The 23,372-nt window shown below is 28.0% G+C and overlaps 3 protein-coding genes and 1 long non-coding RNA gene across 4 annotated transcripts; 1 reads left to right on the forward strand and 3 right to left on the reverse strand.

Moving 5' to 3' along the window:
* Positions 1-777: 777 nt before the first annotated feature.
* On the reverse strand, positions 778-3,563 carry LOC145971830 (maltase 1-like). Its single transcript, XM_083099893.1, has 5 exons — positions 3,560-3,563; positions 2,523-2,630; positions 2,072-2,259; positions 1,642-1,911; positions 778-906 (listed from the first exon to the last, which is right to left on the reverse strand). Exons 1-5 carry the CDS (start codon positions 3,561-3,563, stop codon positions 901-903), a joined length of 576 nt encoding a protein of 191 aa, XP_082956019.1. The 3' UTR covers positions 778-900.
* A 2,878-nt stretch (positions 3,564-6,441) lies between these two features.
* On the reverse strand, positions 6,442-10,713 carry LOC145971509 (maltase 1-like). The gene is made up of 8 exons (XM_083099241.1): positions 10,553-10,713; positions 10,091-10,278; positions 9,661-9,930; positions 8,690-8,932; positions 8,434-8,616; positions 7,536-7,791; positions 7,095-7,440; positions 6,442-6,616 (listed from the first exon to the last, which is right to left on the reverse strand). The coding sequence occupies exons 1-8, from the start codon at positions 10,707-10,709 to the stop codon at positions 6,547-6,549; spliced, it is 1,713 nt and encodes a 570-aa protein (XP_082955367.1). The 5' UTR covers positions 10,710-10,713; the 3' UTR covers positions 6,442-6,546.
* A 4,907-nt stretch (positions 10,714-15,620) lies between these two features.
* On the reverse strand, positions 15,621-20,376 carry LOC145971510 (maltase 1-like). The gene is made up of 8 exons (XM_083099242.1): positions 20,150-20,376; positions 19,692-19,879; positions 19,258-19,527; positions 17,875-18,117; positions 17,610-17,792; positions 16,716-16,971; positions 16,283-16,628; positions 15,621-15,790 (listed from the first exon to the last, which is right to left on the reverse strand). Exons 1-8 carry the CDS (start codon positions 20,304-20,306, stop codon positions 15,724-15,726), a joined length of 1,710 nt encoding a protein of 569 aa, XP_082955368.1. The 5' UTR covers positions 20,307-20,376; the 3' UTR covers positions 15,621-15,723.
* A 1,487-nt stretch (positions 20,377-21,863) lies between these two features.
* Positions 21,864-23,232, forward strand: LOC145971513 (uncharacterized). Its single transcript, XR_014438892.1, has 3 exons — positions 21,864-21,990; positions 22,086-22,250; positions 23,010-23,232. It is a non-coding gene; the product is annotated as an uncharacterized LOC145971513 (long non-coding RNA).
* The last annotated feature ends 140 nt before the right edge of the window (positions 23,233-23,372 follow it).

Here is a 23,372-nt window from a genome sequence, read left to right on the forward strand (position 1 = left end):
TTAATTATATATAAAAGTAAATTTTAATTCTGGGAATAAATTTATATTTTTATAATAAATATTTATATTATATAATAAATATTTATATTAATTGCATTTAGTCTTCTTGCGCGTGAGAGAGATTAGGTTCTCTTACTTAAAAAGAAATAAAACGATGTAAAGCGATCCTAAACGGCTGATTACCTGTTTTCAGCTTTACAGTTCGTTCGAGTCAAGCCACCACTTATCCCCTGACTTCGAGAGGCTACAATTGTTATACTCTTCTTTTCCGAATTGAACGTAACAGTCTGATGAACGTATAATCGTCGAATAAATAAACTGCGTCTTGCAAAATTTATATGAAAATAAATTACATAAGATTATTTTTTTCGTTATGCAATCATAAAAATGATAATGTTAAACTTAAAAAGGAAAATAATAATGTGATATTTAAAATATATTAACAATTCAATAAAATTAAATATTAACATGTAATTTAAAAAATGCGCATAATAATATATAATTTAAAATCTTGAAGAAACAATGCAACAAAATTCAATAATATGCAAAATTGTAGATTATAATATACGTAATTAATATTAATAATATTATATTAATATTAATACTATATTAATATTAATATTATATTAATATTATATTAATAATATTACATGTAATATAAATTTAAAATTATGGACGTTTAAATTATATATGTTACAATTTTGTAAGGATATCTTTTAAAATGTCACAATTAAATAAAGTATTATTTATTATTTTTCATTGCAGAAAATATTATAATTTATAAATACATAATCGAGAAAGTGTCTACTCAAATATGTACTCCGAAGGTACCAAATTCAGTGAATGTTTAAAGATGTGTACACTACAGCGGCTTTCTTAGGTAAATCTATATTCTTTATGTCAACACTGCAAAAGATATATAAAAATGAATCACATATCTGCACACAGCATATGTCAACATTACCATACAATGTTTATAATGTTTGCATAAAGTATGTTTTTTTGAAAAATCTAGAAAAGACTTTTTCATCAATTATGTATATAATTATACATTTAGTAACATGTTTTAAATAAAAAATATATCTATAAAATAAGATATAATTACAATTAATTAAAAACAAAAATTTGTTATCTAACATATTTGAAAATATACAACTATTTTTTAGAATAAAAAGTGTTTTTAATTATAAATTAAATGTAAATATAAATTATAATATAAATATAAATATTAAATATAAATTAAATATAAATTTGACTAAGAAACATATTAGTTAATAAAACTACAAATGATGCTAGACGTTTCTAAAAAAATCATCTTCGTTGTCGAATAAAAAATTTTACTATTATTTCATAAGATTTATAGTATAAGTAACTTTCACTAAAATGTGTTTCTGGTGATTTAATCTCGTTAATTTTATTTGTATTTTAATAAAGAAGCTATTTCTTAATAATTTCAATAAATTATGTTAATAAATTTTTCAGTATTATTAGTAGATACAATCCAATAAAATTCTTATTATTTCTATGAATTCGAAACGTTTAATATATTCTTTAACTTATTGCGAGAGAGAGAGAGAGAGAGAGAGAGAAATAGAAAAGAAAAAATAATATTTTAGAATTGAACTTTTCTCTATAACTTACTTTCATCTCCTCTACTACGTCAGGATTTGAGTAGTTCAAATCAGGCTGTTCTTTAATGAATTGATGAAGATACCATTGGTTTAGTGAATCAACGTAAGTCCATGCGGGGCCACCGAACACACTGATCCAATTATTAGGCGGGGTTTTGTTATCTTTATTTTTACCTTCTGCCAACATATAATAATTCTTATATTTCTCATCGCCTTGAAGAGCCTTTTGGAACCATGGGTGCTTGTCAGATGAATGATTAGGTGCAAGATCGATAATCACCTATAAGGATATTATAATTACATACAAAGCAAAAACGACAACATCGATATAATACACAGACTAAAGAAAAACAATAATTCTCTAAATTTAATTACGATCATAATATGAACAATCAAATTATATTATATATAAAAATCATGGTATAGGCAAACCGCCGCACTTTTAGGCCGAGTTCATGAGCTTGCGTCAAGAGAATCTTGAAATCATGCATTGTACCAAAAATTGGATCAATTTCTGTAAAATTAGATATGTCGGATCCAAAATTTTCCATAGGACTCGAATATATAGGCGATAACCGGATCACGTCGATGCCACTATCCACGATGTAATGTAACTTTGAAGTTATTCCTGATAACATCAGAGAACAAAATTTCAAATTTTGCTGATGTTTCCATACTTAACTTATTTACTTTAGCATTAATATTTATCAATAATGAACCTACGCATTCGGAAATTAACTAAATACAATTAGCAATAATTAATTAAACAAAATTATAACATATATGCGAATGAAATAATTTTATATTTCTCATTCATATCTTTTTTTTAAATTAATTTATTCTTCTCTTCTTGTCTTATGTGACACTTATTAACAATTGACATATGTTTACCTTTCAGATCGCCTATCCCACCAGGAATCATACAAACTCCTCGGGAGAATCTGATAGAGGACAGAGTTGTTCCACCATGACTTATTGAAAATCTCGGCAGATGAACTGCTGAACAACAGCAAAAACGCGCATAAGCTTGTTGTCAGCGACATGATGCCGTTTATACTTGTTGAATTTGAAAATTGCTTATATATACATTAATGTCTAAGAAAATCCCAGTTAATTTTTTGTCAGTCGTGCTTATTGAATACAATATCTTTACGCTCGAAAAAGAAACGAATGAATGACAAGCATAAAACAAATGGCTTGGCTACTGCAGCTATGTGTTTTAGTCATCAATCAATCACTACTATAAATAACAAACGTTTCATTCATATATCGCAGAATTAATAACACAATATCTACAGGGTGTCCCAAAAGATCAGGATAAAAATCTTGAAAAATATAAGTTTTACAGAAAAATGTTTTAGATAAAAATTATAAAGTTTAAAACGATCTATTTACTGATCTTATTAGTTTGACCGTCGATAGTGTCACTAAGGTCAGTCACCTAAGCAAAGTCACCTTAAATTTTTTAAACCGAACCCCCTATTTTTTATTACATATTTTTGTAGCATATTCTTTATCTTGAGAGTTTTTCTTGGAGCTATATTTTTATACACTTTGCGATCTGTTTCGATCAAAGTTATCGAATCTTTTATGGTAAGAGTCTAGCTAACTAAGGCAAGATTGGTCGTGAATCCACACAACTAAAACCTTAATTGGCTGAATCTACGACCGATTTTGCCTTGGTTGACCAGACACCTTACCATAAAAGATTCAATAACTTCGAAAACAGGTATCGCAAAGTGTATAAAATATTATTGCTGTTTCAAAAACTTTCTCGAGGTAAGCTACAGGAACATATAATGAAAAATAAGGGGTTGCATTTAAAAAATTTAGGGTGATCTTGGCGACTCCATCAATCTGATAAGATCAGTAAATAGATCATTCTAAATCCTACTTTTATCTCAAATATTTTTCTGTAAAATACTTACTCATATTTCTATACTAACTTATATTTCTCGAGATTTTTAAAGGTCCCGACTTTTTTGAGACACCCTGTATATAAACGACAAGATCTTTATTAATAACATTGCCCATACAATACAGAACAATTACCGTAATCTACAATGTTCTGTGATGTGTGAATATAGTTTTAAATTAGATCTGATAATAACCCAAGATTTGCATTTAAACACGGAAATGTTTCATTACCATTATACATGATAATGAACGTGGCAGTTTGTCATAAATAATACTTAAAAAAGATAAATTGCATTATTTTCTGCAAATAACACTAAACACATAATTATTACTTGATAGTGAAAAATTATACACAATAATACCTGATAGTAAGAAAAATGTAGTATATTGTAATAAACATCATATAGTTGGTAACTATACAGTATAGTAAAATATATTAAAATAATTAAAATTAAATCAAAGTTGGCAAATTAAAGTTACAAATTGGCAAATTAAGGTTACAGCAAGGTAGTTAGAGAGTAAGGAAGAAACAACATTTTCTTCTTTCTAATTACTCGTATATTTCACAACGAATATTATTACATTACATGCAAAAACGAACGTTTTGAATCAACTTTTGATCCATTTTCAGTGCGACATTAATAATAGAGAGTGTTACATGATGATGTATTAGAAAGTGTAGTGTAAGTGTAGTTAAATTATAAAATTATCTGTCAATCAATGTGCAGTTGTATCTCGCAGAGATCTGGTAAGCATATTGTACCAACTTATCCGTGTCGATTGACAGATGATTTTATAATTTAACACGTCACATATAATACCCTCTAAAGAATTAGTATATTATTAATGTCGCGCTAAAGGATACTGAATTATCAACTAACGACTTTTATTTCAAAATTGCGACGTGATAGAGTATTTTGAAAATTAAAATTATATTTAATATAGAAAAGTAGAGAATTTTATGCATTTTTAAAAAGAAATATATATATATATATATATATTTTTAAGAATATCATAATTTTTTATACATTATTATATATACATACATTATTACATATACATATACATTATTACATATAAATTTTATATATAATTTTATGCATATCAATAATCAAAGTGCATTTTTTATATTTTATATGCCGAATACCTTCGAGAATTCTTATTTTAAATCTCGCATTGACCCTTACAAAGCCTTAAAAATCCTTTCCACAAAAAAACAGCAACTCCGTACAAAATTCGTTAACTCTAGAATTGACAAACCCGGAGGCGTCTGGCTTAAACAGCAGCCAATTCTACTAGCGATATAGATATAGGTTGGATAAACCCTAGTCTTCCGTTGGCTAGGATAATTTTAAATAATATAGAGGAAACTACACACATACACACACACACACACGCACGCATATATATACACATTCACAACTACAACGATTTCTCCTTCGAGTTTCTCCTTTTCTTCCTCTTTCCAAGTTATTCTTCTGTTTATAATATCGAGCTCTCTCTTCATCCGAATCTACTCCTCTCTCCTCCAGTCTATCCCCATATAACGAAATCTTTCCTATCTTCCCACATCTTCCCCTTCAAAATATTCTGGAAATGACTTTATCTGTTTAGATATCAATGAGTGTCTTAGCCAATTCCTCGCATACAACTAATCTGTATTTCCGGATAATTTCTCCATCGGACTTGGTCCTATTAATCTAAAAAAAACTCTAACATACCTGAATAAAGCTCCCAGTTCAATCATCCTTACATACTCCTTTTAGAATAACTCTTATTTAGCTGTAGAAATTATGTGGCAGATGTATTCTTTTCCGACATCCATCAAATGCACTAAAAATTTTATTTTTTTTATTAATTCAAGATTAAATGTAACTGTAATCAGAGCATAAATAAAATGCTAGTTTCATATCCATTCTGACTGATGACTTCCACACTTTTGTAACATTGGGAGATAAAACACATACACGAATAAACAAACACACACCCACACAGCATCGTTTTTTGTTTAATTATATATAAAAGTAAATTTTAATTCTGTGAATAAATTTAAGTTTTTATAATAAATATTTATATTAATTGCATTTGGTCCCCTTCCGCGTGAAATAGATTAGGTTCTTTTACTTAAAAAGGACCATAAAAAAAAAGCGTAAAGTGACCTTAAACGACTGTTTACCTGCTTTCGGGCCTTAGAGTTCGTTCGAGTCAAGTCACCCATTACTTATCGCGTGATTTCTAGGCAGTACAGTTGTTACACTCTTCTCTTGACCCATTCATTCCCGATCTGAATGTAACAGTCTGATGAATGCATAATCGCCGAATAAATAAAATGCGTCTTGCAAAATTTATATAAAAATAAATTACATAAGATTATTTTTTTCGTTATACAATCATAAAAATGATAATGCTAGAGTTAAACAGGAAAATAATAATGTAATGTTTTTTACAATATTTTTAATGTAATATAATAATATTTTAATATATTAATGTAATATTTTAGAACGATTTTAAAAGATTTTGTATATGATTTAAATATTTAATTAGAAATGTTAATATATTTTATATATTTAAAATAAATTAAAGATTTAATAAAATTAAATATTAACATGTAATTAAATGCGTATAATAGTATATAATTTTAAATTCTTGAAGAAATAATGCAATAAAATTCAATAATATATAAATTGAAGATTATAATATCTAATTAATATTATACATAATTAATGATATTATATTAGTATTAATATTACATTAATGTTGTATTAACATTATGTTAATAATATTACATGTAACATCAATTTAAAGTTATGAATGTTTAAATTATATATGTTACAATTTTGTAAAGATTTAAAAGGATTTAAAAGGATTTTTAAGGATTTTTAAAAAGTCACAATTAAATAAAGAATTATTTATTATTTTTCATTGCAGGAAATATTGTAATTTATAAATACACAATCGGGAGAAAGTGTCTATTCAAATATGTACGAAGGTAATATATTCATTGAATGTTAAAAGACGTGTACACTACAGCGGCTTTCTCAGGTAAATGTATATTCTTTACGTCAACCCTGCGAAAGATATATAAAAATGAATCACACATAAGCACACAGCATCTGTCAACGTTACCATACAATATTTATAATGTTTGCATAAAGTATGTTTTTTTTTGAAAAATCTAAGAAAGACTTTTTTTATGAAATATGTAATTATATATTTAGTAACACCATGTTTTAAATAAAAAATATATCTATAACTGAAATAAAATTGCAATTAATTAAAAATAAAAATTTGTTATCTAACATACTTAAAATTATACAACTATTTTTTAGAGTGAAAAGTGTTTTTAATTATTAAAATTTGATTAAGAAACGCACTTAATAAAATTAATAAAGAGATATGAAGTTAATAAAGTTAATAAAGTGGTGTGATTAGACGTTTCAAAAAAAATTTTCTTTGTCGAATAAAAAGTTCGACTATTATAATTATTTAATAATATTTATAAGTATGTGTATGAATAAATTTAAAAAAGTATTTAAAAAGCCTTACTGTTGTTTTAGAGAAGAATGAGATCCCAAGCAAGCAACCTTGAGTTTCATTGTCTCCGGAAGATCATAATCTGACAAATCAACGTTTTGAGACATGTGATCCTTGAAGTTAATCAGAAGCAGCATGTAACGATCACCGCTGTTTCTGATCACACCTAGGACTGCACCATCGTTCGTGGTGAACGATGTATAGCTTCCTTCGGTAAGTGCTGGTTCCTTTCCGTGCAAATGGGCCAAATTTTTGTAGATGTCATAGTGCGAATACTTAATACCCATCTCTTCCTTCAAGTTCAATTGTTTATAGTTTGAATTCACCGGAAGCCACGTAGAATCTGCCGTACTAAAACCTGCCGTAACGAATAATTAATTGATTAAGATTTAGAAATACGTTATTAATAATTTGAACAGTAAACAGTGTAAATCGCAAAGATTCGTCTTCTACCTGCGTTCTTCTCAGCGTTCCATTGGAATGGCGTTCGTTCTGGATCGCGAGATACAGCCGCATAATGCTCTTTGCCCGCGTTGCGCGCTTCGGGATCTTGTGTTTGTGCAAAGGATATATCGTTATCGTCCACCATGCCGATTTCATCGCCATAGTAGGTCACTGCGATGCCCGGCAAAATCATGGACAACATAGTCATTTGATCTAATCTTCCGGGGAAACGCGAGGCTACGCGTGGATTGTCATGATTTCCCAACTAAGAAAATATAGTTCATATTACATTTCAACTTCATTTATAATTGAAAAAAAAATAAATTTTCTATTTTTACATACATGATGATAACAGAAAAATCTGAAATGTTGTTCTATTTGTCACAATTATTCTTATAAATAAGATCAATGTAGCTAGAATACGAGAATTAAACATTTTGATGAAAATTTTTTATCAGAAATACAAATATACGAAAATATTAAAAAAACTAAGTCTTTGCTGACTTATATATAAATTTTTGGGAATTTATTTTATATATATATATTGTAAATAATAAATAGCAAGAAATTTTTTTGCACAATTTCGATTTTTCTTAGAAAAGTATTTAAAAATATGTGTGATAAAAATTTATAACTGTGTAAATTTAGATAAAAATTTCTCATGATTCATCGCAGATTTAGTAAATTCTGCCGTTTTCATACACTATTTTTAATGGAATAAAATAGTTATCTTCAAAATCATGTAATACGACATACATGGTATACAATACAAATGAGAATTATAAAATGATTTCTTTACATTGTAATTTCCTTACATTGTAAAGTAAAACAATATAGAATCTACTAAATTAAAAGAAAAAGTGAAATCATTTCATTAAGATTGTGATGACTTCGTGTGAATACGTACCAGCCAATTGGGGACTTCACCACTCGGCAATGAGTTTATAAACAGGTCGATTTCTTCTTTGACATATTCCGCGGACGAATTAACAGTCACATTTTTAATCAATTCGAAATTTAAAGATAACGCATCATAGCTATAATATTTTATTATATGTGATAAAGTGGTATCCGCTTCAATCACCAACATCTAGAGAAATTAAAAAGAACATATTTTCTCACTAAACACAAAAGATTTGAAAAAATAATACTGCTTTATTGACCTTTTGCACTCCATTACGTTCATCAACATATCGATCAATATATTTTCGCAATTTTCCGAATAACTCGTAAGTACGTTCTTGATCAGTGGTGTAAATATGATCCAAATACTTGTAATCTCGCGGTGTTGCACCAGCCGTATAACTTCTAGGCTCATCCCGCAATTCTTCATCCTCAAAAATATACGGGGCAGAATATACGCTGAATCCGTCTACTCCCGTATCCAACCAGAATTTCAATACACCCTATAAGCGGTCCAAAAAATTATTAAAAGTTGTAAGAATAAGCCTGAAGTGCTGTAATGTATAAAGTGTTTTATATTCTTTCCTTATACATCTTTCTTGTTATAAAACTTTGTTTTTTTACATAAATTTATATTTCGAATTCAATTTGCGATTATAAAGTTTCACTGAAACTATTATGTATATAAATAAAAAGTTACCTAAAAAAATTTATAATCTAGATTAAATAATAAATTTTTAATCGCTACAGTAATACGATAACAAAATATTAAACGATGAATTAATATGTAAATGTACATGCATTAACATATAAATTATTAATACTAATAAATAATGCTATAATTTATTTTACGAGATATTTATTACATATGTAAAAGATGATATTTCAAGCAATAAATTAAAGAATATAACTTAACGTTTTAATTGAATAAAAAAAAATAAAAATTATTATTAGATATATACTAATAATACCGATAAGATTTATTAACATAATTTATTGAAATTATAAACTCCGATAGTTTCTTTATTAAAGCACAAATAAAATTAATGTAACTGAACCACCAGAAACATATTTTAATGAAATTTGATGAAAGTTGTCTCCCAGAAATATATATATATATATATATATATATATATATATATATATCGAGAGAGAGAGAGAGAGAGAGAGAGAGAGAGAAATGGGAAAGAGAAAGCAACATTTTAGAACTGAACTTTTATTTATAACTTACTTTCATCTCCTCTACTACCTCATGATTTGAGTAGTTCAAATCAGGCTGCCTAGAATCGTATTGATGAAGATAAAATTTTCCTAGTGAATCTACATAAGTCCATGCGGGGCCACCGAACTTACTGATCCAATTATTGGGCGGAGTTATGTTATCTTTATTTTTACCTTCTGCCAACATATAATAATTCTTATATTTCTCATCGCCTTGAAGAGCCTTTTGGAACCATGGGTGCTTGTCAGATGAATGATTAGGTACAAGATCGATAATCACCTATAAGGATATTATAATTACATACAAAGAAAAAACGACAACATCGATATAATACACAGACTAAAAAGAAACGATAATTCTTTAAATTTAATTACGATCATAATATGAACAATCAAATTATATTATATATAAAAATCATGGTATAGGCAAACCGCCGCACTTTTAGGCCGAGTTCATGAGCTTGCGTCAAGAGAGTCTTGAAATCATGCATTGTACCAAAAATTGGATCAATTTCTGTAAAATTAGATATGTCGGATCCAAAATTTTCCATAGGACTCGAATATATAGGCGATAACCGGATCACGTCGATGCCACTATCCACGATGTAATGTAACTTTGAAGTTATTCCTGATAACATCAAAGAACAAAATTTCAAATTTTGCTGATGTTTCCATACTTAACTTATTTACTTTAGCATTAATATTTATCAATAATGAACCTACGCATTCGGAAATTAACTAAATACAATTAGCAATAATTAATTGAACAAAATTATATATAACATATATATGAATATAATAATTTGTTATTCTTCATTCGTATCTTCTTCTTCAATTCATTTATTCTTCTCTTCTTGTCTTATATAATACATATTAACAAATAACGATTGACATATATTTACCTTTCAGATCACCTATGCCATCACCATTGGTATCATACAAACTCCTCGGAGAAATCTGATAGAGGACAGTGTTGTTCCACCATAACTTATTGTAAATCTCAGCAGATGAACTGCTAACAAGCAGCAAAGCCGCACAAAAGTATGTTGTCAGCGACATGATGCCGTTTGTACTTCGTCGAGTCTGAAAATTGCTTATATATACTTTAATGACTAAGGAAATCAGTTACTTCCTTATCAATCGTGTTTACTGAATACAATATCTTTACGCTTGAGAAAACCAAATAAATGACATAGAACAAATGGCTTAATTACTACAGCTATGTGTCCTACAAGTAAACCTACGGAAGTGTCACTCACCGATTTAAATAAAACTTTGCACATTTGTAGAACTATGAAAAACATTTGATACGTATTTTTTTTATCGGCCAAGGTTCGCTCTGAAGGGTTGAAACTATCCTTTAAATGTAAAGGGTGGATTTTATGCACCCAGATGTTGATCGTAAAATTTCGAAAATCTGATCTCAGAATTGTGATCAGCGATGTCGAAAACCTTGAGAAACACCAAAATTCAAATTTAACATTTTTTTACAATATTTCCATACCCTACAGGGCCGAACAGAACACTTTTTTTATGTACCTGGAGGCCATATTGGATCGGCCATTTTGATTTCCATAATTTCAACATCAGATTCAGTTTCAGCGACCCCAAAAACCCGCTATAAGTATTTAATTTCTTGAAACATTCAACTTATTCCACCTGGTGCATAAAATCCACTCTTTACATTTAAAGGGTAGTTTCAACCCTTCAGAGCGAACTTTGGCCGATAAAAAAAAATACGTATCAAATATTTTTTATAGTTCTACAAATGTGCAAAGTTTCATTCAAATCGTGAGTGACACTTCCGTAAGTTTACTTGTTAGTCATCAATTAATCACTGCTATAACGTTTCGTTAAAATATCGCAGAATTAATGACAAAATATCTACTGGATGTCCCGAAAGATCGGGACATCTTAAAAATCTCGAAAAGTGTAAGTTTTATGGAAAAATACTTTAAATAAAAAAGTTGTAGTGTTTAAAACGATCTATTTATTCATCTTTATTAGTTTGAACGTGGATAGTGTCGCCAAGGTAGCTTATCTCGAGAGCTTTTCAAAGAGCTATATTTTTATACACTTTAAATATCTGGTTCGATGTTATCTTTTATAGTATGTCTAATAACAAAGTCTATTAACAAAGGTAAAATCGGTGAAGTAAGTTGTGAATCCACACAACTAAAGCCTTAATTGGCTGAACCCACGACCGATTTTGCCTTAATTGACCAGATATCGTACCATAAAAGATTCGATAACTTTGAAACAGGTATTGCAAGTGTATAAAATATTATTGCTGTTTTTTCAAAAACTCTCAAGATAAGTTACTAGAACATATAATAAAAAATAAGGGGTTGCATTTAAAAAATTTAGGGTAATCTTGCTCTGACCTTGGCGACGCCCTCAAACTGATAAGGTCAGTAAATAGATCATTTTAAATCCTTTTATCTGAAACATTTTTTTGTAAAATATCTACTTATATTTCTATACTAACTTATATTTCTCGAGGTTTTTAAAGGTCCCGACTTTTTTGAGACACCCTGTATATAAACAAGATCTTTATTAATAAAATTGCCCATACAATAGACAGAACAATTACCGTAATCTATAATGTTCTGTGATGTGTGGATATAGTTTTAAATTAGATCTGATAATAACCCAAGGTTTGCATTTAAATACGGAAATGTTTTATTATAATTATACCGTGGTAATGTACCTGGCAGTATATCATAAATAATACTTAAAAAAGATAAATTACATTATTTTCTGCAAATAACAAACTAAACAAATTATTATTACCTGATAGTGACAAAATATACATAATAATACCGGGTAGTAAGAAAAATGTAGTATATGTAATACACATTATATAGCGTAACTATACAGTGTAGTAAAATATATTAAAATAATTTTTTTCAATAACTTTAGTTTCACAATCTCACAATTATTTCAAAATTGCGATGTGATAGAGTATTTTGATAGCTAAAATTATATTTAACATAGAAAAGTGAAGAATTATGCTTTTATCAAAAAAATATACTTTTAAACTTTATATATATGTACAGGGTGTATCTGAAATGATGCGCTAAACTTTAGGAGCGTATTCTAGAGGTCAAAATAAGATTTTTTTTTTTCATGAACATGGGTCCGCAAATGAATCCCCCTCCGAGCTAAAATTCGAAAATGTGTGAAATTAACCAAACACCCGCAACGCAAATTTATTTATCTCTCAAAAGAGGCTGATAGGTAACGTCAAAACCTTTTTTTTTTGAAATACAGCCAATTTTTAATTTTTTCCCCAAACTTTAGGGGCCTCTAGGAAGGGGGTTCATTTGCGGACCCATGTTCATAAGAAAAAAAAGTCTTATTTTGACCTCTAGAATACGCTCCTAAAGTTTAGTACATCATTTCAGATACACCCTGTATACACAGGGTGTCGCAGACCACCCGTATCAGCCGAATATCTCAAAAACTGAGCGCGGCAGACAAAAATATTTCAGACAAAAGTTGTAAGGTTTTAAGTAACGCATTATATGGCGATATCAGTATGACCTTGAAGAGTGGGATAATGAATGCGAATTCTGATTTATTGTCACGAGTGTGAGTCATATTGTTTAAGGAAGAAGAAGAGGAAGACATTGGTATTGACAGGAGAACAACAGAAAATCTATTCATTGCTGAAAACCATTATTTTTCTTAATGATCGCATTAGTTCTAAAGTGAATGACAATTATCTACAAAAAGTCATCATATAATCTATAAAAAGTCTCATGACATTATTTGCGTGCAATTAATGTGATATATAATTCAGATGGAATTGTGCTTAACATAATTAAAGGAATTTTATAAAAGAATAAATACAGAGAATAAATTTGTTATCGTTTCTCAATGGACTGTTCCGCTAAATGTTATAGCATCGCACTTGTCTTCAATAAAAGATGTCACATTTAACAAATTTAAAAGGAAATGTCGCCTTTAAAGACCGTCAAGTATGCTATAGATGATAAAAATTGTTATTTAAGCATGTTTTTTATTATATTTTATTTTAAAAAATGGATATTCATATGTGTCCTTCTTTTGCTTCAAAATATAATAGATTTCTTTAACAGTCGAAATGCCGATCTAAGAATCTTGCTGCTTTCATTTACTGCTAGTGGAATAGGATTAAATTTAGTAGGTGGCGATCATATATTATTATTTGACATTCATTGGAATCCATAGTTGGAGATACAAGCGCAAGATAGGATTTATCACCTTATTCAGATGAAAACGTTTATATTTATAAGTTAGTGCACATCACATTTAATTTTTTCACGTGCATTGATCTTTTTAATATTGAGTATTTTTCTTTCTAGACTTATTTGCGTTGATACAATAGAGGAACGTATAAAAGCTTTGTAAGAGCGAAAATTCGAGATAGCAAGCAATGTACTGAGTGGCGACAAAAATAATGCTGCTATAAAGCTCATTCTTAATGATCTTAAATGTCACTGTTCGATTTTTTTTAATCCATTTTATTTTAATATATATATATATATATATATAAAGTATATAAACTAATATGATGATAGTAATATAATTTATAGCTCTTATATATCGATATAAATTTAATTTAATAAATGAGATCACTTTCCGTAATATTAGATTAATATTCTAATGTCTTTTCTTATTTTAATGTATTAATGTACTATTTTAGAACTTTTAAAAGATTTTGTATATGATTTCATTATTTAATTAAAAATGTTAACATATTCTATATATTTAAAATATATTAACAATTCAATAAAATTAAATATTAACATATAATTAAATGCGTATAAGTACATTAAATTTTATTGGTTCCCCTTGGGGTTACAAAAACTATACAAAATCTATACAAAGTTAAAACATAAAATCAATATTACAAATGATATCAAAAAGTAACATAATACAAATTCCAAATACAGAAATCGATTAAATGCGTATAATAATATATATTTTAATTTTAAATTTTTGAAGAAATAAAATATTCAATAATATATAAATTGAAGATTATAATACATAGTTAATATTATACCTGGGATGGGAAAATTACTTTTTAAAAGTAACTGGTTACCGTTACTCGTTACCGAATGAAAAAGGTAACCCGTTACCGTTATTAGTTACTTATTTTTAAAAGTAACTATTTATCGTTACCGTTATTTCAAAAGTAACAATTCATTATTTTTCTCGTTTCTTTTAATACTAAAACAAAATAAAACTAAATAAAAAATTTACTTTGGTAATATTTTTTATTAAAATATTAATAAAAGCAATAAATTTTTTATTTTAAATTTACAAAACCGTAAAATATTTAAAGAGATATAAATTTAAAAGCGCTTAACATGTAACTTCACATAATAAATAAATAAAAAAATTTTAATTTCCATTAAATTTATAAATACAGCTAAATTTACATTCTTTTTGTGCTCTTGCGCGATATTACATCAAACTTAAAAGCTGGCCAATCACATACATTCCAGAAGAATGGAATAACTGTGATTGACCAATGATGTCATTAATCCCTCTCAGAGCAATAAATTTTATTCGAATTCATTATATGAATGTCGGTCGATGACTAAAGATTGAATATGATGGAAATACGATGTCATAAGTATATTCAAAATATGAAAAGTAACGATAAAAGTAACTGTTAAATTCGTTATCGTTACTAAACAAATGTAATTACGTTATCGTTACAGAAAAAAAGTTACAGAAAAAGAATGTAATTCCGTTACCAGTCCGTTTCCAAAAAGAAAGGTAACTATAACGGCGTTATAAGTAACTAACAAGCGTTACTTACCAATCCTGTGTTATATATAATCAATAATATTATATTAATATTAATATTGTATTAATATTATGTTAATAATATTACACGTAATATAAATTTAAAATTATGGATGTTTAAATTATATATGTTACAATTTTGTAAGGATATCTTTTAAAAAGTCACAATTAAATAAAGTATTCTTTATTATTTTTCATTGCAGGAAATATTGTAACTTACAAATGCATAATCGAGAAAGTGTCTACTCAAATATATACAAAGATATATTCATTAAATGTTTAAAGACGTGTACACTACAGCGGCTTTCTCAGGTAAATGTATATTCTTGATGTCAACCCTGCAAAAGATATATAAAAATGAATCACATATCTGCACACAGCATTTGTCAACATTACCATACAATATTTATAACGTTTGCATAAAGTATGTTTCCTTTTTTTGAAATATCTAGAGAAGACTTTTATGAATTATATAATTATATATTTAATAACACATGCTTTAAATAAAAAATATATCTATAACTAAAACAATTGCAATTAATTAAAATCAAAAATTTGTTATCTAATACATTTAAAAATATACAACTATTTTTTAGAGTGAAAAATGTTTTTAATTATAAATTTGACTAAGAAACACACTTAATAAAATGATAAAGTTGAAATGATAAAATAATAAAGAGATATGAAGTTAATAAAGTTAATAGGATGATGTTAGACGTTTCTAAAATATCATTTTCGTTGTCGAATAAAAAGTTCTACTATTATAATTATTTAATAACATTCATAAGTATGTGTATGAACAAATTTAAAAAGTATTTAAAAAGCCGTACCGTTGTTTTAGAGAAGAACGAGACCCCAAACTAGAAACTTTGAGTTTCAATGTTTCCGGGAGATCTTGATCTGACAAATCAACATTTTGAGAGATGTCATCCTTGAAGTTAATCAGAAGTACCACGGAACGACTACCATATTTTCTGATCACACCCAAGACTGTATCATTGTTCGTGGTGAATGATGTATAACTTCCTTTGCTAAGCGCTGGCTCATTTTGGTGCATATAGGCTAAGATCTTGTAGATTTTATAGTGTGATTCGTTACTATTCATCTCTTTCTCCAAGTTCAACTCTTTATAGTTTGGATTCACCGGAAGCCACGTCGAATTCGCCGTACTAAAACCTGCCGTAACGAATAATTAATTGATTCAGATTTAGAAATATATTGTTAATAAATTAAACATTGTAAATAGCAAAAATTCGTCTTTACCTGCGTTTTTGTTCGCATTCCATTGAAATGGAGTCTGTTCTGGAGTGCGAGATATAGCCACGTAGTACTCATTGCCCGCGTAGCAGTCTTCCGGATCTTGTGTATCCTCCAAGGATATATCCTCGTAGTCCACCATGCCGATTTCATCGCCATAATAGGTCACTGCCATCCCCGGCAAGATCATGGACAACATGGTCATTTGATCCAATCTGCCGGGAAAACGCGAGGCTACGCGTGGATTGTCATGATTTCCCAACTAAGAAAATATTTATATTACATTTCAACTTCATTTATAATTGGAAAAGACAATAAATTTTCTATTTTTAAATACATGATGATAATAAAAAATCTGAAATGCTGTTCTATTTGTCACAATTATTTTTATAAATAAGATCAATGTAACTAGAATTCGAGAATTAAACATTTTGATAAAACTCTTTTACTAAAAAATACAAAATATAAGATAACATTTAAAAAAAATAGGCCTTTGTAACTTACTTATATCTAAATTATTGGGAACTCATTTTATATGTATAGTAAATAATATATAACAGAAATATTTGTTTGCACAACTTGGACTTTTTTTAGGAAAGTTTTTAAAAATATATGTGATAAAAATTTATAATTATATAAATTTAGATAAAAATTTCTCATGATCGCAGATTTAGTAAATTATGCCGTTATCATAAACTATTTTTAATGGAATATAATAGTTATCTTCAAAATTATATAGTACGACATACATGGCATACAATACAAATGAGAATTATAAAATGGTTTCCTTAAATTGTAATTTCCTTACATTGTAAAGCAGCATAATATAGAATCTGCTAAATTAAAAAAAAAAATAAAATCATTTCATTAGGTTTATGATGACTTCGTGTGAATACGTACCACCCAATTGGGGACTTCACCACTCGGCAATGAGTTTATCAAGAGGTCGATTTCTTCTTTGAAATCTTTCGCGGATGAATTAGCAGTCACATTTTTAATGAATCCGAAATTGTAAGGCAACACATCATACTTATAATATTCTATGGTATGTGGAAAATCGGTATACGCCTCTATCATCAGTAACTAGAGAAATTAGAAAGAGCATATTTTTTAAATTAATAAGTACAAACACATAGATTTGAAAAAATAATATTGCTTTACTGACCTTTTGATTTTCATTAAATTGATCAGCATATTGATCAATATATTTTCGCCAAGTTTCGAATAACTCGTGAGTAGGTTTTTGATTAACGGTGTAAATGTGATTCAAATAATTGTAATCGTCAGAGGAGGCACCAGGCGCATAGCTTCTAGGCTCATCTCGCAATTCTTTATCTTCAAAAATATACGGGGCAAAGTATACGCTGAATCCGTCTAGTCCCGTATCCAACCAGAATTTTAATGCATCCTATAAGCGGTCCAAAAAATTATTAAAAGTTGTAAGAATAAACCTAAAGTGCTGTAATATGTAAGATATTTTATATGTTTTTCCTTATATATCTTTCTGGTTAGAAAACTTTGTTTTTTCACATAAATTTATATTTCGAATTCAATTTACGGTTATAAATTTTCACTGAAACTATTATGTATATAAATAATAAGTTATCTAAAGAAATGTATAGTCTAGATTAAATAAAAAATCTTATATAATCGATGCAAAAATACGATAACAAAATATTAAACAATGAATTAATATGTAAACTATTAATGCTAATAAATAAATGCTATAATTTATTTTATGACATATTTACTACATATGTGAAAGATGATATTTCAAGAAAAAATTAAAGAATATATTTAACGTTTCGATTTATTAGAAATAATAAAAATTATTATTAGATCGTATACTAATACTGATAAGATTTATTAACATAATTTATTGAAATTATAAACTCGATAGTTTCTTTATTAAAACAGAAATAAAATTAATGTAACTGAACCACCAGAAACATATTTTCATGAAATTTGATTTTGAAAGTTTTCTCCCAGAAATATATATATATATATATTTGCAATTAACAATTACATTTTTTATTTCGAAACAATTATGTGTTTTCTTTACACCAATTGATTCCTATCATTATTTTGTACATAAAAGTATTAAGGTAAGATAATCGAAAAATGAATATTTTACAAGATATTTTACGGTTTATGTAAAATTAAGAAATGATTTCAAGCCTCATAACTCGGAAAGTACTTAATGAAAACTAACATAATTATAGTGTTTTGGAAAGCTCTCGAGATGAGCTACAAGAATATGCAAAAGCATATAGGGTATCCCATTTAAAAAGTTGGAGGTGACCTTCACGTGACCTTCAGGTGACTCTGCAAGGTCAAACGAATGACAGCATCTTTTGTCCCTTTTGAAACCATAAACCATACTTTTGTTTGAAACATTTTTCTCTAAATTGCTTCGTTTTCGAGATATAAATTTGTAACACTTTACTTGGGCTACCCTGTATATATATATATATAGCGAGAGAGAGAGAGAGGGAGGGAGAAAGAAAAGTAACATTTTAAAACAATTGAACTTTTCTCTGATACTTACTTTCGTCTCCTCTATTACATCCGGATTTGAGTAATTCAAATCAGGATGTCTACAATCGTATTGATGAAGATACCATTGTTTTAGTGAATCGACATAAGTCCATGCGGAGCCACCGAATACACTGAGCCAATTATTAGGTGGTGTTTTGCTATCTTTATTTTTACCTTCTGCCCACATATAATATCCCTTATATTTTTGATCACCTTGAAGAGCCTTTTGAAACCATGGGTGCTTGTCAGACGAATGATTAGGTACAATGTCGAGAATCACCTATAAGAATACCATAGTAACTACACACAAAGAAAAAAACGACAACATCGTTATATTTTACAGACTGAAGAAAATCAATAATTCTCTATATTTAATTACGATCATAATTTGAACCATCAAATTATATTATATAAAAAAGTCATGATGTAGGCAAATCGCCGCACTTTTATGCCGATTTCATGAGCTTTCGCCAAGAGAGACTTGAAATCATCCAATGTACCAAAAATTGGATTGATTTCTGTAAAATTAGATATGTCGGATCCTAAATTGACCATAGGGCTTGAATATATAGGCGAAAACCAAATCGCGTTGATGCCAGTATCCACGATGTAAGGTAACTTTGAAATTATTCCTGACAACATCAGAGAACAAAGTTTCAAATTTTGCTCATGTTTCTATACTTGACTTATTTACTTTATCATTAACATTTATCAATAATAAACCTACACACTCGGAAATTAACTAAATACAATTAGCAATAATTATTCGAACAAAATTATAACATATATGTGAATGTAATAATTTTTTATTCTTGATACATATCTTCTTTCTTAATTCATTTATTCTTCTCTTCTTATCTTATGCGATATATATTAACAAATAACAATTGACATATATTTACCATTCAGATCGCCTATGCCATCACCATTGGAATCATACAAACTCCTCGGAGCAATCTGATAGAGGATAGTGTTGTTCCACCATGACTTATTTAAAATCTCGGCAGATGAATTGCTGATCAGTAACAAAAACGCGCATAAGCACGTTGTCAACGACATGATGCCGTTTGTACTTGTCGAATTTGAAAATTGCTTATATATACTTTAATGACTAAGGAAATGAGTTACTTCCTTATCAATCGTGCTTACTGAATACAATATCTTTACGCTCGAAAAAAAAAAAAAATAAATGACATAGAACAAATGGCTTAATTACTACAGCTATGTGTCTTAATCAATCAATCACTACTATACATAACGTTTCGTTAGAATATCGCAGAATTAGTGATAAAATATCTACTGGATGTCTTAAAAGATCGGAACTCTTAAAAATCTTGAAAAATATAAGTTTTACGGAAAAATGTTTTAGATAAAAATTGTAGAGTTTAAAACGATTTATTTACTGATCTTATTAGTTTGACCGTGTATAGCATCGCCAAAGTCAGGGCAAGGTCACCTTAAATTTTTTAAACCGAACCCCTTATTTTTTATTGCATATTCTTGTAGCTTATCTCGAGAGCTTTTTAAAGAGATATATTTTTATACGGTAATGTTCGGTATTGTATGGGTAATGTTATTGATAAAGATCCTGTCATTTATATACAGGGTGTTCCAAAAAGATCGGACCTTTAAAATTTCTAAACGACAGGATCTTTATCAATAACATTACCCATACAATACCGAACATTACCGTAATTTACAATGTTCTATGCTATCTATGCTGTCTGGATATAATTTTAAATTAGATCTGAAAATAATCCAAGGATTGCATTTAATCACGACTTGGAAATGTTATTTCATTATATTTATGTATATCGTGGTAATGTACATAGCAATATGTCATAAATGATATTCAAGAAAGATAAATTGCATTATTTTCTGCAAATAAAAAACTAAACAAATTATTAATACCTGGTAAAAAAATGTACATAATAATACCTATAGTAAAAAATATAGATCGATAGTAAAAAAGAATGTAGTATATTGTAATACACGTCATATAGTGTACTATACAATAGCATAATAAAGTAGATAACTATACAATAGCATAATAAAATATAACTATACAATAGCATAGTAAAATATATTAAAATAATTTTTTTCAACAATTCTAGCTTCACAATCGCGCAATTATTTCAAAATTGCGAAGTTATAGAGTATTTTGAAAATCAAAATTATATTGAAACTGAAATTATATTTAACATAGAAAAGTGAAGAATTATTGTGCAATAGCAATCGTCACATCGGAAATGATTCAACGCACACGAATATTTTATTCACAGAATGAATATGTGCATACAAATGGAAGGTTTGCATTTCAAACATGCGCTTTAAAACATTTAATCGATCCTTTTCAGAGCCAAAAATTATTTAGAACATTGGGTAAATAAAGATATATATTTCATTATTTAGAACATTAAATAAATAAAGATATATGATTTCTTAATTTATTACGTATATAACATATAATGAATGTCGAATGCAATTTTAACATCCAAGATATTCGCGCAAAAAATATAGAAAAGAAGACATAGGATGATCCAACCATATTCAGTTTGGTTGTAAAATATAGAAAAGAAGACATAGGATGATTCAACCACTTTCAGTTTGGTTGTAAAAAGGATGTCAGCCAAGAAATTGTAATCTTAGGGGTAACGTTAAATATGGATATGATCCTAACCTAATGCTACTAAACAATTTCTAATACTTTCTTTATCTGGAGGCTAACGAGTCAGAAAAATCGGTAAACGATTAATGCACATTAAAAGACAATTTGTGGCAGCAAGATAATTAGCGACCAGCATAACCAGCAGATATTCTCTCGTTTTTTTTTCCAAGAAACCTTCCAACGCGTTTAAAATTTCTTCCAATTCTCAATAAACTCCGACAAATATACAGTTAATGTCTTCAACTATGCGAGCTCCACACTTTCAAAGAATAAACGAGTGCTACAAAGGCTTTCTCTTCTTAAGACTACAGCCAAAGATAAGGAATCATTGAGAGGTTAATTACCATTTAACGCTTTTAATAAAAATAAATCCAAAATAATAAATTAACCTGATTTTTATATCTTTATCTAGTTCTAATCTTTATCTAATATCTTATTCTAACCCTAATCCCCACATAACGAAAACCTCCGAGATCTTCCCCTCCAGAATATTCTGCAATTGATTCACTTGTCTAGAATATAAATGAACACCTTAATGCCAATTCCCCGCTTACTACGAACTTGTATCTTCGAATGATTTCTCTATCGAACTTGATCCTATTAAAAAAAAACTCCAAATATTCCTGGATAAAGTTTTTTTCGATTCAATCATCTTTATTTCTTTTAGAATAACTCTCTTTTAACCGTAGAAATTATGTGGTAGATGTATCTTTCTTTTCCATCCTTCAAATACTAAAAACACATTTTATGTTTTTATTAATGCAAGATTAAATGTAACTGCAATCAGAGCATAAAGATAATGATAGTTTCATTCGTATATTATTCTGACTGATGACTTCCGCACTTTTAACACCGCGAGATAAAACACATACAGAAACGGACACACACATAAAGTCGCATTGTTTTTTGTGTTTAATTATATATAAAATTATATATAAAATTATATTTTAATTCTGTGAATAAATTTAAGTTTTTAGAATAAATATTTATATTAACTGCATTTCGGCCCTTTCGCGTGAAAGAGATTAGATTCTTTTAGTGAAAAAGGATCAAACAAATATTCGAACAAAACAATTATCTTAAACGGTTTTCAGGTTTTATAATTCGTTCGAATGAAATCACCCACCACTTATCGTATGACTTCGAGAGACAGTACAAATGTTACGCCAATCTCTTTCCGTTCTTTCCCAATCTGGACACATAAGAGGCTGATGAACGCATAATCGCCGGATAAATTAAATACATCTTGAAAAATTTTTATGAAAACAAATTACATAAGATTATATTTTCGTTATTCAATAAAAGATGATAAATTTAAACAGCAAAATAATAATGTAATATTTTTAAAATAATGTAATAATTTAAAAGCACGATTTTAAAAGATTTTGTATATGATTTAAATATTTAATTAAAAATGTTAATATATTTTATATATTTAAAATAAATTAAAGATTTAA

This window comes from Camponotus vicinus, unplaced genomic scaffold (assembly GCF_025532165.1).
Source record: "Camponotus vicinus isolate PSW18456_S1 unplaced genomic scaffold, iyCamVici1.0 SCAF_5, whole genome shotgun sequence".
NCBI classification, from domain to species: domain Eukaryota; kingdom Metazoa; phylum Arthropoda; class Insecta; order Hymenoptera; family Formicidae; genus Camponotus; species Camponotus vicinus.

Bases quoted from the DNA above. Each gene is read 5' to 3' on its own strand.
- LOC145971510 (XM_083099242.1), bottom strand. From the start codon at position 20,306: ATGTCGTTGACAACGTGCTTATGCGCGTTTTTGTTACTGATCAGCAAT. The intron at 19,880-20,149 runs GTAAATATATGT...TGATGTTGTCAG, and splicing joins TGGCATAGGCGATCTGAATG to GAATAATTTCAAAGTTACCT. The intron at 19,528-19,691 runs GTGCGGCGATTT...GTATTCTTATAG, and splicing joins CTCATGAAATCGGCATAAAA to GTGATTCTCGACATTGTACC.
- LOC145971509 (XM_083099241.1), bottom strand. From the start codon at position 10,709: ATGTCGCTGACAACATACTTTTGTGCGGCTTTGCTGCTTGTTAGCAGT. The intron at 8,933-9,660 runs GTAAGTTATAAA...GACCGCTTATAG, and splicing joins AGGTAGTAGAGGAGATGAAA to GGTGTATTGAAATTCTGGTT. The intron at 7,792-8,433 runs GTACGTATTCAC...ATATTTTCTTAG, and splicing joins GTGAAGTCCCCAATTGGCTG to TTGGGAAATCATGACAATCC.
- LOC145971830 (XM_083099893.1), bottom strand. The intron at 2,260-2,522 runs GTAAACATATGT...TGATGTTATCAG, and splicing joins TGGGATAGGCGATCTGAAAG to GAATAACTTCAAAGTTACAT. The intron at 1,912-2,071 runs GTGCGGCGGTTT...ATATCCTTATAG, and splicing joins CTCATGAACTCGGCCTAAAA to GTGATTATCGATCTTGCACC.